The 16,026-nt window shown below is 40.2% G+C and overlaps 1 protein-coding gene across 2 annotated transcripts in view; it reads left to right on the forward strand.

The window, feature by feature from the left end:
- The window catches only part of LOC138611290 (kinesin-associated protein 3-like), a 34,035-nt gene extending 18,940 nt beyond the window's left edge, over positions 1–15,095 (forward strand). For both annotated transcript variants that reach the window (XM_069684299.1, XM_069684300.1), the window contains 10 exons: positions 2,873–2,973; positions 3,100–3,208; positions 3,491–3,603; positions 4,066–4,231; positions 9,219–9,344; positions 10,456–10,554; positions 10,713–10,798; positions 10,939–11,095; positions 13,453–13,537; positions 14,263–15,095. In XM_069684299.1, the coding sequence (XP_069540400.1) occupies positions 2,873–2,973; positions 3,100–3,208; positions 3,491–3,603; positions 4,066–4,231; positions 9,219–9,344; positions 10,456–10,554; positions 10,713–10,798; positions 10,939–11,095; positions 13,453–13,537; positions 14,263–14,365 (1,145 nt within the window). In that variant the 3' untranslated portion in view covers positions 14,366–15,095. The remainder of the gene's footprint in view (positions 1–2,872; positions 2,974–3,099; positions 3,209–3,490; positions 3,604–4,065; positions 4,232–9,218; positions 9,345–10,455; positions 10,555–10,712; positions 10,799–10,938; positions 11,096–13,452; positions 13,538–14,262) is intronic.
- Positions 15,096–16,026: the final 931 nt, after the last annotated feature.

Raw genomic sequence — 16,026 nt, forward strand, 5'->3', positions numbered from 1 at the left:
GAGTGAATGAGTGAGTGACGGTACTTTCAGAGCCGTAGAGAGAGAGTGTTGAGACATCGCAATGGTGGATCACGGAGCATATTGGACCTCCACTCCACGGCTCTGGATACTTTGTTCGGGGTGTAGGCGGGGCTGCTCGTCCGCTGTCCTCACCTACGTTACCTGCTTTCCAACACGTTGTCATTGGCCTCATAAGGACAGTGCCTCCACTTCACTCATCTCCTTTTAAAAGTTTTTCACAATGTGAACAGATATCCAACTTTTCCTGGATAATACAACTCCAGACCAAGGTTATTTTGCTGCCTACAGCTTCAGACTTCTTGACTGCACAGCGACTCTCTGTCTATACGGCTCTGGATACTTTGTTCAGGGGAGTAGGCGGGGCTGCTCCTCCGCTGCTCCTCCGCTGCTCCTCCGCTGTCCTCACCTGTGGGGCAGCTGTGGCTCGGTCGTCTTTCAGTTGCAGGGTCGGAGGTTCGATCCCCAGCTCCCGCAGGCTACATGTCGAGGTGTCCTTGGGCAAGACACTGAACCCCAAATGGCTCCTGGTGGCATAGCCAACGGGTATGAATGTGATATCTGATTGACAGTTGTGCACTTTTACATAGCCTCTGCCATCAGTGTGAATGTGATATGTAGTGTAAAAGCAGCTTTGAGTGGTCGCAAAGACTAGAAAATCGCTATATAAGTACAGTCCATTTACCATTTACCTACGTCCGCAGCGCGCACCTGCTTTCAAACACGTTGTCATCGGCCTCCTAAGGACAGTCCTTGTAACACATTGCCCTCAAAAGCGCACACCTAGTCCTGTTTTTTTTTTCTTGTTTTTTTCAACAAATTGACTATTATTTTTAGTTTGTGATGATTATTTTACTAAAATAAGATTCACAAGGAGGTGAGGCAATCTTTCTGACATCTGGACTTGAGCTTGCAAAGCTGGTGTTTCAGAATAGATCTCTAACGGACAAAGTTTGCCAGTCATGTCACAGACTCGATTATCTTCTTCGCTGTGCTCTGTTGTTATGGTCTGTATGAGCAACAAGCACGTCAGTTTCATAGTCCAGTAAAATAAAACAAACTGCACAGTCTTATCTGATTGATTGTCGGTTTCCTTGTTGCACTTTTTGCACTGGCCACGTTGTTATAATTGGCTCTCGCAGGCCAGACCTAGCCTCTCTAATGGGCTTAACTATTATAGACCTATGCCAAAACTGGGTTAGTTGCAAATGTACTTGCTGCCATCTACTTTCCTTTGGCCAAGAGGTCCTTAAATGAGATGGTGGAGTGATTGTTGGGGCATAACATTCTAAGGGGGCCGAAAGCAATTGCCCCATTGACTAAGAAAGTCCATACCTTGAGTCAATGGCGAAGTAAAACTAAAATTTGTAAATAAAAATTAAATGTTTACCTTTCTTTGATATTAAAGCATACAGAATGTTATTTTACATTGGATCATGTCCAATTCTGCCAGCCTATCTGAAATTTAAGTAATCAATTAAGTTTCATTACTGTTCCTCATGCTTTAGTGCGCACATTAACTATCCTTATGTGGGGAGGCACTTATAGTTTCTGCTGCAAGTTTAATAAACTGACTATATGTTGATACAGGGATTAATATTAACTTTATTGCATTACAGTAAGAAAGGCAACATAGTCCTCTCTTGATGACTTCGCCCATTTCAGAAGTTTGTTGTTTTTACTTTAATATTATGTACTTAGTAGCAGTCAGGGTTTTAAAAATCCAGGCATCATAATATTTACATATATAATATTTACACATACAGTGTATATATGTGTGTGTCCTTTGTGCACCGGGGAATAATTGAAGGAGAGAAGTTAAATGAGCCACCCTGAGTCTGGTTTATTAAAAAGAAATTCAAAAATCTATCATATAAAAGCACCAGGTGCAGGTGTACCGGGCAGTTAAAGGGAATAGGAGATGACAGTCTGATTGGTTCGATTCATGTATCACCCAAAACATACCAATGATTAATTAAAGAGACTTTGCGACCGGATTATGTCCTGTTTAGTTCTCAAAAAAAGGGGTTGGACACACCCCACGTGCCCTTGCACTATGCTCTTTAGACCATGCACGACAACTTTTCTGTGTTCTCATGTTTATGATTAGTTATTATGGGTTTCTGTGTGTGTGTGTGTGTGTTTGTGTGTTTGTGTGTTTGTGTGTTGTGTGTTTAGTGTTGTATGTTGTGTGTTGTTGGGAGGCAGACACCCTCTCTTCTTTTAAGAGTAGACTTAAAACTTTCCTCTTTGACAAAGCTTATAGCTAGGGCTGGCTCAGGCTTGGACTAGCCCATAGTTATGCTGCTATAGGTTTAGACTGCCGGGGGGATCTGACACACCAAGCTTCTCTCTCTCTCTCTCTCTCTGACTCTCTGACTCTCTCTCTCTCTCTCTCTCTCTCTCTCTCTCTCTCCCTCTCTTTCTCTCTCTCTCTCTCTCTCTCTCTCTCTCTCTCTCTTTCTCTCTCTCTCTCTCTCTCCCTCTCTCTCTCTCTCTGTCATATTAATGCAGCTCATTAACTCTGTATCTTCTGGTCCCATTAACATTACTAACCACATATCTTCCCGGGAGTTCTTGTGCTCCCTTGCAATTTTCCTTTAGATTTACACCATATCTATCCCTCTGTGTCTGTTTGTGCTTTACAGGCTGAGGTAGCTACAGTAGAACGATAAGCTCATCTGGTGTTTATGAATAAACAATAAAAGTCTTGTTTATTTATTGTTGCTGAAATGTATATGATATTCATTCTTTTAGAGAGTAGTGTTTTTTCACCAGTTGTGTAAGCTGTGGTCAGTCATTGATGAGTATATTAACATTTAACTCATGTTTATGTTTGTTTGTTGCCATGCAGGTGATGAAAATAACCATCAGGTAGTCTTGCGAATCCTATATCACATCAGCATTGATGACCGCTTCAAGGGCATGTTTGTTTACACCGACTGCATACATCAGGTACAATGAGATCCCCTGAGAATCACTGTAAACAAACAAACGATATGCAGTATAAACTGCTTACTTTAACAATTATGTTTACTTTGATCCTTCCTATGTCACAGATATAATTGTGTTTGTTTTTAGCTAATGCAACTGCTGTATGAGCAGAGTGAGGAGGAAATCGAAACTGAGCTCCTCTCCATCTGCATCAACCTGGCTGCAAACAAGAGGAATGCACAGCTCATGTGTGAAGGTAGGTTTGTCTATGTTTATATATATGCTTATATGAGCTACATTTTATAACAATATACCAGGTAAATGTCTCAGTAGAATCCCCAAGACCCTTGAGCTCCACATTTAGTTGTTCTATTCTCTTCCAGTGGTGTGGTACAATCTAGTTGAGACTTAGGAGGAGACTTTAGTTTTTAGCTTAGGAGGAGAGATGTCTGTGTGTATATATCCCCACTTTGATCTGTGAGCATTGGAAATCAGTACCTGTATTTTAGAAGATCCTCTGATGTTTATTTCTTTCAAGGCAATGGGTTGAAGATGCTTATGAAGAAAACTCTGAAGATTAAAGACTGCCTTCTGATGAAGATGATCAGAAACATCTCGCAACATGATGGGCCAACCAAACCACTGTTCATAGTGAGTTCCAAAAACACAATTAAAAAACAATACTGTTCCATAAAACCCAGCACCAAACAGTTAGGAGAACTTGGCCTGACACCAAATGAATATGTGAGCTCAGGCAAATATGTCTGGTCCTAACTCCTGACAGTTTTTCCATCAAAACTTCGAGGCAGGTTTAAGTAGTAGTAGAGTTGTGTATCTGTCAACATTCAGGCGATACAATATCACGATCAAGGGGCACCTTTATGACTTCTTCTGTTTCATAAGCCTGTGCTCTTTATTTTTATGGCTCATGAAAACCGACTCTGAGGTTAGTTTTGGTACAAGTATTGTTGTTATGAGCACAAGAGTTAGGATTACTGTTTTTGGTGGTAAAGCTAAAAATAAGTAAATAAATAAGTGCTCTATCTTACTGGAGGGTTTAAGTAGCCTGTGATGTGAATGATTTCTTCAGTCTGTCTTGTCTGTCTCTATCAGGACTATGTGGGTGACCTGGCAGCAGAGATTCGTGCAGAGGAAGAGGAGGAGTGGGTTCTGGAGTGCCTGGGTACTCTGGCCAACCTAACCATCCCTGACCTAGACTGGGAGTTGGTGGTAAAGGAGTACAACCTAGTGCCCTTCCTGAAAGACAGACTGAAACCAGGTGCTGATTAGATTTAGAGAATACACATAGACTGCAACTAGGGAATGTCCCTAATGCTAATGTCTATCAGTTTAGGAGCCTAACTGATGTTCTGGTGTACGTTCTGGCAAACTGTTAGATGACTCGGAAAGCAGGGCTTGGCTTCCCGGACTGGAGATATTGTTTAGCGGTGGAAAGAAGACTTTCCTTAGTCCTTACCTATACCTTAGCAGAGATCGCTGAGGTAGTTAAGAAGCTCCTCAGGGGCAGGGTGCCAGGCATAGATGCGATTGACCCTGAGGTGCTTAAGGCTCTAGACATTGTTGGGCTTTCCTCCTTTCCCATGGAGGTCGGGGACAGTGCTTGTGGATTGGCAGACTAGGTTGTGGTCCCCCTTTTTTTTAAAAGGGGGACTAGTGGGTGTGCTCCAGCTATCGGGGTGTCACACTACTCAGCCTCCCAGGCACAGTTTATTCCAGGATGCTGTAAAAGAGCCTCCATGTGAACAGTTGGAATGAGAGTCGGCACCTCCAAGTCTGAGGCCATGGTTCTCTGCTTGAAAAACGTGGAAAGCTCCTTCCGGGTGGGGAGTAAGTAATTTAAGTATCTCAGGGTCTTGTTTACGAGTGAGGATAAATGGATTGTGAAATTGACAGACGGGTTGATGCAGCATCAGCAGTAATTCAGGTAATGTACCGTACAGTCCTGGAGACTTTGGGTTTTCTATTTTGGCTGCTTTTTGTTCAAGCTACCTGGTGAGGTCCTAACATGGTATATCAAGTCTCCTGGCAGTCTAAGCCTATAGAAAATACTCTTAAAAGTAGAGAGGGTATCTAAGAGATAAGATAAGATAAGATAAGATAAGATAATCCTTTATTGATCCCCAGGGGGGACATTCGGGTGTTACAGCAGTACCAAGACAAAGTAGCAAGTCAGTGAATACAGTATAAAAAAAAATAAGGGTAGATAGATAAATAAAAAATATACATATAAAAATACAAGGTATATACAACTGTTATACAAGTAGGACTAAGTGACAAGATAAGTAAAGTGACAAGTTAAAGTGACATGGTATGCAGGATGAGGTAATACAGTATGGTATGAGCTCTAAGGTTTATGATATGGTACAATATAAGTTGCAGTATAAAGTGCGTAAGTAGAATCAAGGTAAAGATTGCAATTATAGTATAATATAGTATAGTGTAATATTATATAGTAACAATAACAATATCGTAATAATGTATATTATAAACACATACAAATAGAATCCTACAATATAACACACTATATAATATACTGTACTATATAACAGTGACCAGTAGATATAATAGTATAAGATAGTGCAGTAAAGTAGTAAGAATAGTACAGTATATGAAGATATAACCACCTGGTGGATATTACAGTATATGGCAAGTATATAAGTAAATCAGAACAGCAGAGTCAACTAGACAATTCCCCGTTGGGAAATCGCGAGAGTGGGCTGTGCTGCGCTGCATGTCTGTATTTGTCTAGACAGACACATTCTGTACTTATGGATAGCCTATAGCTTTGCTAACCCCTGTTGGCCCGGAGCTACTGGGCTCCGACTAGCCAAGCTAACTGCTAACGCTCCGTTAAAAAAGTACTGGCTCTTGCCAGTAGGTGGCGCTAAGAGTATGAGCGAAAAATGATTCTGTAGAACTGTTCAGTCCGACACTGTGATCATACATGGGAAATTTCAAGCTGATTGAACATTGTATATGAGAGTTACTACTGGCTCTTACCAGTAGGTGGCGCCATCAGTATGAGTGAAAAATGAATATGCAGATGTGTTCAGGGCAGTACCCTCATGAAACCTGTGACATTTGGAGCAAATCAGACAATGTATATGAGAGTTGATACAGGCTCTGCCCAGTAGGTGGCGCTATCAGTATGAGTGAAAAATGTATATGTAGATGTGTTCAGGGCAGTACCCTCATCAAACCTGTGAAATTTGGTGGAGATTGGACAATGTATATGACAGTTTATACAGGCTCTGCCCAGTAGGTGGCGCTATGACTATGAGTGAGAAATGTATATGTAGATGTGTTCAGGGCGGTACCCTCATCAAACTTGTGAAATTTGGAGCAAATCAGACAATGTATATGAGAGTTGATACAGGCTGTCACCAGTGGGTGGCGCTATAGTATTGGTAAGGAAAGGAGTGTGTAGATCTGTTCAGGGCGGGACTCTGATCAAGCATGTGAAATTTGGTGCAGACAGGATGAAGTACAGGCGAGTTATCGCAGCCTAAATGTCATGGCGAGGCATCATGGCGAAGGTTATATGCGCCGCGCCGCCAGGGTCACGCCCTCTGTTGTAACCTGAACAAGTTTTGTCACAGACCTTAATCAAGGTCTTACGAGTTTCCTGACATGAATTTGAGGTTAACATGTTTTACCACCTTGGAGGAGGGGCTTGTAGAGTAAAATATGTCACTTCCTGTTTCCAGTAGCGGGCACTAGGCCTGATGGGAAATATTTTCATGTAATTGTGTTCAGGCTGGGACTCTTGTCATACACGTGAAATATGAAAAACCACACACACACAACTGTCCAATCAGAGTCCTCCTGTGTTGTCTGTCATCTGTATCCGAGGTGATTTGTCCAATGAGATGGCTGATATCTGTGCACTTGACACAGACGCCGGACGATCATACTCTGCTGCAGTCTGTCTGTCTGTGTGATTTACATTGGAGTGAATGGAGCAGTTGAGCGCTACTCTTGTCGGTTACAGGCAGATCAATCAAAAACCATAAGTCCTACTGATAAAGTAGACAGATTGGGAGAAAGAAGACAAGTGTGGCTACAACTTTGTGAAAAATCACTGTTCTACTGTGTAATTTGTGGCTGGGGTGAGTCACGGAAAGAGAGAATTTCTGAGAGTTTTTTGGAGTCTGAAGAATTAATTGGCCCAGCTGAGCTCGGTTGCCGCGGAGATGGTTGTCGTTACTCCCTAGCAACGACCAAAGCTGGTGTCTGTGGCAGCTGATTTGAGCGTGATTTCTGGCTCACATTTAGGACGTCAAACTACTGCCATTTCTTCCAAACCAAACATGATATCGGCAAAATTTCTTCACCATCAAGCCAGAAAGGCCTTAAAGAACACAGACATAAGTTTTTGTGGTCCTAGCTTCTAAAATGTGGTAATAGGAGCGAGTTAAAAACAGGTCCACTTTCGAGAATCCTGGAAAATCCTCCTCCCGATTAACATTGGAGTAAATGGAGCAGTTGAGAGCTACTCTTGTCGGTTAGGGGCAGATAAATCAAAAACCATACATCCTACTGATAAAGTAGACACATTGGGAGAAAGAAGACAAGTGTGGCTACAACTCTGTGAAAAAATCACAGTTCTACTGTGTAATTTGTGGCTGGGGTCGCGAGAGAGAGACAGAATTTCTGAGAGTTTTTTTTGAGTCTCCGCACTCTGTCAGTTAGCTCTGCACGAACATTCCGCAATACACACCCATTATAAATCCTGAATTTTTCCAAAATAACTCACCATCTTTAAAGGGTCACCGTTCAAAAACGAAACATGGTAGGAAAAAAGTTCAAATACAACTTAAATAGACAAGACCCGTGCCTACATTTTAAAGTTTGAATGGTGTTTCTAGGTGAACGTAGGCCAGAGCAGGAGATGTTTGAAAAACGTGGCAGATTTGTGCGTTTTTTGGACCTCGTCCCATTCATTCCAGATGGGAAATTTGTGGCAGTTTTTCGCGTCTTACGACGCGAAAAATTAATATTCTGGAGATAAAAATAATAGCACACCGAGTCCGAACGAGCCGCACGTTTTGATGTATTTTTTATTTGTGTGCGCTCAAAGCTGCGGGGCAAGTTAGGTGCCGAAAATCAGGGAGGAAGAATAATAAAAAGAGGCGCGAGCAATAACAATAGTGGGCTGTGCTTCGCACAGCCCACAATGGACCCCTATAGCTTTGCTATAGAGGGGGCCATTGTGGGCTGTGCTGCACAGCCCACTAATGAGGTGAGAGTGATGAGAGTCCTGTACTAGAGTTCAGCAGGATGACAGTGTGTAGCTTCCACTGCTGTTATGATGGCAGTGGGCACAAAGGAGCGCCTGCCTCTCAGACCTAAACTAGTAGATGATTCTAAAGGAGAGGGGCCTGATAATTGAAAGCTATACCTCACATTCTACTCTTGGAGACTTTGGGTACCCGAGCAGGCCCTGAATTCTCTTTAAGATGTGATGCTACCAGACTATTCAGGGCTTGTTAGGTGACAATAAGGATTTTGATTTCTATTCTAGATTAATGAGTTGATGCCTCACTGTGTGTAAGAGACTGAGATTATTCTTTAAGTTGTTCTTAATTGGGCTTGATTTAAAACATTACTTTCATAACTCTGTAAAACAAAATGTCACACACGGCCACTACATTAGGTACACCTGTAAATCTTAAGTTCACTACAACAGCACTGCCATGGATTCTGCTTTTATGAAGTTTAGTTTTTGTTGACTTTTGTTTTGCTGAGAGTCTGAAGTGTGTAAATTCAATGAAGTTTATTACCGAGGCCGGAGTTAAAGGTGGTGTTGTACTGAACTCAATTATATTGATATGTGTCTCTAGTTTTTTGTCCACCGTACTTACATACATGAGGGGGCCAGAGTATTAGAAACACCTCTGAATATAATGCAGTTCTGTACAGCCATACCATCAATTATGACTGTGACGCTGAAATATAATTGAATTAACACCTCTATGACAGCTTAGAAAAAAGGCCTGTACATTACAGGCAACATAAAAGCAAATCTTATGGCTGAGCTGGTGTACTGGATTACATTAGATTTTTCAGGTGTACCTAATGAAGTAGCCGGTGAGTGTATATATAGTGTGTGTGTATAAACATGTTGCTTGTTGTTTGTTGCTTCTTTCCAATGCACCCAACAAGGTTTACTTCTTCAAAATGTCTCATTTTGTCTTGTAAGTTATGTGTTTTTAACTGTGTATGTGTGCATATTTTTTTCCCAGGCTCAGCAGAGGATGACCTCATCCTCGAGGTGGTCATAATGATTGGAACAGTTTCCATGGACGACGCATGTGCTGCTATGTTGGCTAAATCTGGCATTATTCCTGCACTTATTGAGCTACTGAATGGTAAAAAAAAAAACCCACACCTGTGCTTTTTTTCTCCATGATATTGTGTTTTAAACACATGAACACAGTGAATGGTGAATGTTTTGACACACTTTGAGATTTTGAATTTTCTTGTGTCCTAAAGCTCTCTTGTTTGAAAGTCTGAATGGTGGGGCAAAGTTGTTCCGCATCTAAACTGGCATCGGAGGTAGTAACAGAAGAATAACAGAGGCGAAACAGGGCTGGGCAGCTCAGCTTCCTGTTCCTCTTTTTTTGTTTTTTCAATATTGTTGTTGTTTTTGTTGTTGTTGTATTAATAATAATAATAATAATAATAATAATGATGATAATAGTAATAATGATAATAACAACAACAATAAAAATTATTCTAATTAAATAAATCTGCCTTCACATACATGAAAATAAAGTCTTACACTAATAGTCCTTAACTGGCTTTGTATGCGAAGAGTCTTGATAATGGTGCTATAGCAACCATGTAAAGTTAAAAACGCAGTTAAAAAATTTCTAACAAATCAGTTGTTGATTCTAAAACTAAAAAAAACAAATATATGGCCAAATTAAGCTGAAGAATTCACATGCTTTGATTTGGTAGAGATTAAGTCCATCACTCTGTTTTTTCTCAAAAACTCTTAAAGTAACTAAACCTTACTCCTTATACATGTTGATCAATGGATACCAATCTTATTGCACGTCATCTTCAGACTCTCCTTCACAAACGATCCTCACAGAGTTTGAGAATTTTTAATTTTCATGTTTCTTCATAAACCCTTACAGTTAAGGGAAAAAAGAGTTTTAGTTTTGTCTTTTAGTTTGTCATTTATGGAGCAGTCATTCTTAGAAATAAAGTAAGTTATAAACATCTTGATGTTGAGATGAAGTACAAAATGCCTGACCTGGACTCACTGCAAATTCCTTTGTTTACGTCACTTGTTATATACATAGGTGTTTTATCTTGCAAAGCCTTCCTGTCTGAGTGCAGCGAGCACAGCCGTCATCAACTCTCCAACTCTCTAAACAGAAATCGAAGCTGAATGTTGCTCAATGGCATACCTCATGAAATGACCGCTATTTTAACTGTTGTTTTCAGTATTTTCTTGTTTGTTGACTGCAGCCCAACAGGAGGATGATGAGTTTGTCTGTCAGATTGTCTACGTCTTCTATCAGATGGTGTTTCACCAAGCTACGCGAGATGTCATTATCAAAGACACACGTATCCTTCCCAGAATGCACTCTATCAACCCTTAATTTAAAGATGAATGAGAATCATTTAGCTGGGTTCTCCTTGTTTAGGGATGAGAAAGCTTTCCTAGACTATAACATCTTACACCACCACCCTTAAAGAATTTCTTTCTTTAACCTTCTCTCTAGAGGCTCCAGCCTACCTGATAGATTTGATGCATGACAAGAATGCTGAGATAAGAAAAGTGTGTGACAACACCCTTGATATAATTGCTGTAAGTTAAACACGCTCATTACTGCTTCACTCACAGGTTTGCAACCCTGTGCAACAAAAAGGTGACACAATTTCTTCAATAAGGAAACCTTTTTCTGTAGGTTGTTTTATTAAATTTGCTCCCTGTTTTTCATCTTTCAGGAGTATGATGAGGATTGGGGGAGGAAGATTCAGTCAGAGAAGTTCCGTTTCCATAACAACCAGTGGCTGGAGATGGTGGAGAGTCGGCAAGCTGATGAGTCTGAACCATATCTCTATGACAATGACAATGACAGAACTGATCTATTCTATAGCACAGGTACACATACTGGTTGGTGTATATAGAATAACAGACTGCAAAAGTCATAGTAGGTACTGTCATTGTACTTGCTGCAATAAATTAGTTTTTCTGCATATTGTACTTGAATTATCATAGCAGAAGTGACATGATAGCAGGTCAAAATTCCACAAAAAGTGTAGGCCTTTTCTAAACGGACTTCCATCATCATTGTCAAGGTCCTCAGAACAAACTGTCTTATCAGACCAACAGACAGCAGGTGACAAAATTGTACTCACTAGGTTGCCGAATATCAGAAATGCAGAATGCATCAAAAATGCATTAAATGCATCACTTGTTTTTAAGTAGACCATTGTAATAAGATACATTTTTTATATGCATTGACTTTTTCCTTATTAGTCCAGTGAACTAAATCTAGAGAAGGGGTGTCAGACTCATATTTTCTGCATATATCCTGAATTTCCTCTCTGGGAATCAATAAATTATTATCTAATCTTATAATAGGTAGTGGGCCGGATTTGATCAAATGAGACCTCATAGTGGCTGGACTATTTTTTGCCAACATCATTGACTTAACACATAGATACGTGGTCTGTTTCATTAATTGAAATCATTCAGTAACAGCCAACAGATACTTGTACCAATCAGTGAGCATGCATGTGGTTGCATAAACAACAAAAATGTAAAATTACATTAAGCAGAAGAGAGAACAGCAACAAGTCTGAACAAGTAATATAGAAAGGATTGTGCAATCCTTTCAACATATTCAAATTTGAAATGTATCTTTCTTAATGTCTTTGTGATACTTTTGAAAGACTGTAGGTTACAGCTATAATACCCTGAATTCTTGTTACCTTACCTCATGAAAATAATAGTACATAGTGATACGAATACTACAAAAGTACAGTAGAAGGGAACATACAGAGTATCTTTGATGCAAATGCTATCATCTTTACACACTCTCTACACTGCAGTTGGATCAGCTGCATTTGGAATTCCTGTGGCACATCTGATGCGTTTGTGGTGAACGGTGAGCAAAAGAGTGCTAAATCCCTCTCCAGCTGAGTAAAGACAGCAAATCGACTTTTAAACTCATGTATGAGCCCTGACAGTATATTCTTGTACGTGTCCAAACCTTGGTAATCCACAGGTCGAGATTTTAGGCAGGGGAAGTGGACTGTGTAGTGCTGCAATTTAATTGCACAGGCGCCGTCATAGTACTCTGCAGCCCTGCATTTTAACACATTCAAATGTTCTGTAATGTCCACTGAAAAAGAAAGACCTGTAACCCAGTCAGGCTCATCCAACTCTGCCACTGGCTTTCCTTTCTGTGCCGTGAATTGGGCGATCTCTGTGCGTAATTCCTCCCTATCCCCCAAAATGCTTCGGGAGCCAGATGAGACCTCCTAGTGGGCAGTTTCTTTGACATTTGTGATCTAGAGGTTTCACTGTTCCACCAGTACCATAGGACGCAAGATCCAGCCCATGGCCTGTTAAATTTTGGCCTGGTCAGGACCAATTCTATTACCATGGGTCCATGAGTCTGTTTATCATTATGTGGAATACTTAAATGAATCTAAGAAGACTTGTGGTGCATTTTCATGATGATGAAGCTGACTTAAGATCAGGTTACAATAGCGAAAGTAAGCAAAGATAGATTACCAACGGTAGTTCACTTACATTAAAAAAAAGGTTAAGAAAATAAATATAAAGGGGTCAAACCTAGCAGCACCTTTTCAGTACCTTCCAACTTCATCAAGTTGTGGACAAAGACAGAAAGAAAGTAAGCGTTACTGTGTGTATGTTGTGGACTGTATTGGTTTTACTCAATTAAGAAAAGCACTTCGCAGCAGCTCAAATCACATGAACAAAATAAGAGGAAATAGAGGAAAATTAATTTATAAAATGTGTCAAATTCAAATAGTCGTCTGAAACGTTATTATATATTATTTACAGGAAGAAGGGTAAGAACAGTTTGTTGGGTCAGCCATTTAGCAGTGTAGTGGCATTTTTCGTAGATCTATTTTACGCCCTAGATTGTCATCTTGGATTGGGCTGATCTTTAAAATGTCAGGCAGAAACATATTGGGCACGTATTTAACAAAATATCTTGTCCAACTGGATCTCTAAACATTATTTATTATGGACCCCTGATGACCTCTAATTGAAGCTGAAATCCTGGGTGATGTACTGTAGTGCTGTGCTTATTCAGTTATGAGAGAAACTACTGTATAACAAAGTTGCAGATCTAAAAAGACTTTTTATGATGCATGGTGTTGAAGGTAGTGTTTGCACTTCATGCTATGGCAAAGTGCTGGTGAAGAAATGATGGTCTGTATGTGTGTGTGTGCATTTATCCTGTGTAAATGTGTCCTAAGATGGAATAACTCCAGCAGATGGTTCAGTCAGCCCAGATTTCTTCGGTGACCTACAGCCTCAAAATGGAGACTCACACCATACAGTGTGAGTTATTAGAATTCTACAAATACGAGCTTGGTGGGGTGAAAGAAAAACAGCTGTATGCAACAATTTGTCAAGCCTTCCCAGTTTCAAATGGGGATACCAATAACCCATTGGGGGGTGACAGCACATATTTCTAGCTTTAAAGTGTTGGCAGTTGTTGACCATTGTGTTCTGCCACATTTTCTATACATGCGGATGCTTACTCTGCATACAACCTACCAAAAGTCTGCTCAAACACTCATTTTCAATATCACTTGGCAAGATTTTCTGTGTCTAAAGCCTTCTGGTTCCAGTTAGTAGTCCAATCATCTAAAGATCCTGGCTTTATAAGGCAGATTTCTGTTATAGAGTTTATTCCATGTTAATCTAGACCAGGAATGTTCTCTTCATACATCAAACAATCAGAAGACAATATGGTCAGTCATATGATTGGCAGCGATTGATAATCAGTTGTAAAGAGCAGATTGCCAGATTAATAAACTGGTAATGTGGGCATTTTTAAACATCTGACATTGAAGACACACAACCAAATATGCTGACATGTGAGGGAGACATCTGTGTATCATAAAAAACATATCCCTTCTCTCCTGCTGGGAGACTCATCCATGCCCCAAGGCCTTTTCCTGTTTATCCACAATGTTAAATCACTGTTCTAACCAGATTGAGTTTTGGTTCCTACACGATAAAACTAATGGTCTGTTATTTTCACTGGCTTTGTCCTTCAGAGATGGAAACGATGTCTTCGACCAGACCAGTTCATCGCCTGGGCGACCAGCTACTGCCTACGGATTCAGACCTGATGAACAGCCCTTCTATCAGTACTCATAGTCAAACTCACATGTAGTTTGTTAAATACTACAAGCGCCCATGTCATCTAAGATCCATTTCTTATCCATCCTGCACGTCCACTATTTTATGTTTAGAGTGTCAGAATTCATCATGCTATTCATGGTGATTCATGTTGGGCCTCTCTTTAAATAACATAACAAAGAGTCGGTCTGGACCTGCTCTTTCTGTAAAGTGTCTCGAGATAACTCTGGTTATGATTTGGTGCTATACAAATAAAATTTGATTGATTGATTGATTGATTGATCATGACTGATGAAGGCATCCTATCAGTGTAGTTTCTAAGACAATGACCTTAAAAGCTAAAATAGATTATACTGATGACAGACACACTGCATCTGCAGAATTTGAACTAGTAACTAAGAATAAACGCAGTTCCATGCAGTCACCTTTCATTAGCCATCTCATTCAAGGCATAATGTTTAACAGATATGTAGATACGTCTTCCTGACCCACTAGTAACAGTATTCTAATGCTGAGTTCATAAAAGGTCGGCAAAATAATTGAACAGATTTATGTTTCCTTATGTTTTTCCAATGTAATCATTAATATGTTTTGCTTCTTCAAATTTGATGTAATAACATTTAGTCATATGTGGTCTAATGTGACAGTGTTTACAGTAATGGTAAATGGACTGTACTTACATAGCACTTTTCTAGTCTTTGCAACCACTCAAAGCTGCTTTTACACTACATATCACATTCACCCATTCACACACACATTCACACACTGATGGCAGAGGCTGCTACGTAAAGTGCCCAACTGTCAATCAGATATCACATTCATACCTGTTGGCTACCCCCCCGGGAGCAATTTGGGGTTCAGTGTTTAGCCCAAAGACACTTCGACATGTAGCCTGAGGGAGCTAGGGATCGAACCTCCGACCTTCCGATTGAAAGACGACCGTCTCTACCACTGAGCCACAGCCATCCCTAAATTTGAATTCATTATATTTGAATCCTGTTGATGAGGAAGAGCAATCGAATGCAGATTCACAGCACTCCTTTTTGTCCATCCAGCACCTACATTTTTGACCATTTTCTTCACTAGGTGCATCAATGGACTTGCAGCAAGGGCAAGCTCAATTGTGGTAGCGGTAGCTTGTGGCTGAGGTGCCAGAGCTGTCATGGCAATTCTGGTAGCTTAGGACTATTAGCTCTATATTTAGCTCTGGTAGCTGAAAAAATTGCATCATTTGCATTTGCTTCTGCTGCTGGTAGCTACCAGAACTAATGATAGCTATATTATTAGTAATAGTTATATTACTATTTCTGGCAGCTATATGCAAACTGCTAGTGGCAGGTCACGGTGGCTACTAGCAGTTCCACCCTTCAGGTCTCACTAGCCACCAGAAGTAATAATACAACTATTACCAATAATATTACTAACATTAGTTCTGGTAGCTACCAGCAGCAGAATCAAATTCAGTTTTCGGAGCAATTATTCAAGCTGAACAACAAAATTCAAATTATGTGATTCAAATTTTGAATTCAATTATTCAGGTTGAGCAATTCCAATATAAATAATTTAAATTCAGTTTCTAATGACATATTTCTTCCCATAGATGGGCCTCTCACAGGCATACAGAAATGTTTAATGTTTTTTTTTTTTTTGGACAGCCTTTCTGTGTGGAATTTGCATGT

The sequence above is a fragment of the Semicossyphus pulcher genome, unplaced genomic scaffold (genome assembly GCF_022749685.1).
Source record: "Semicossyphus pulcher isolate SPU_LCO1_2020_fin unplaced genomic scaffold, fSemPul1.0.p SCAF_7, whole genome shotgun sequence".
Taxonomy (NCBI): Eukaryota; Metazoa; Chordata; class Actinopteri; order Labriformes; family Labridae; genus Semicossyphus; species Semicossyphus pulcher.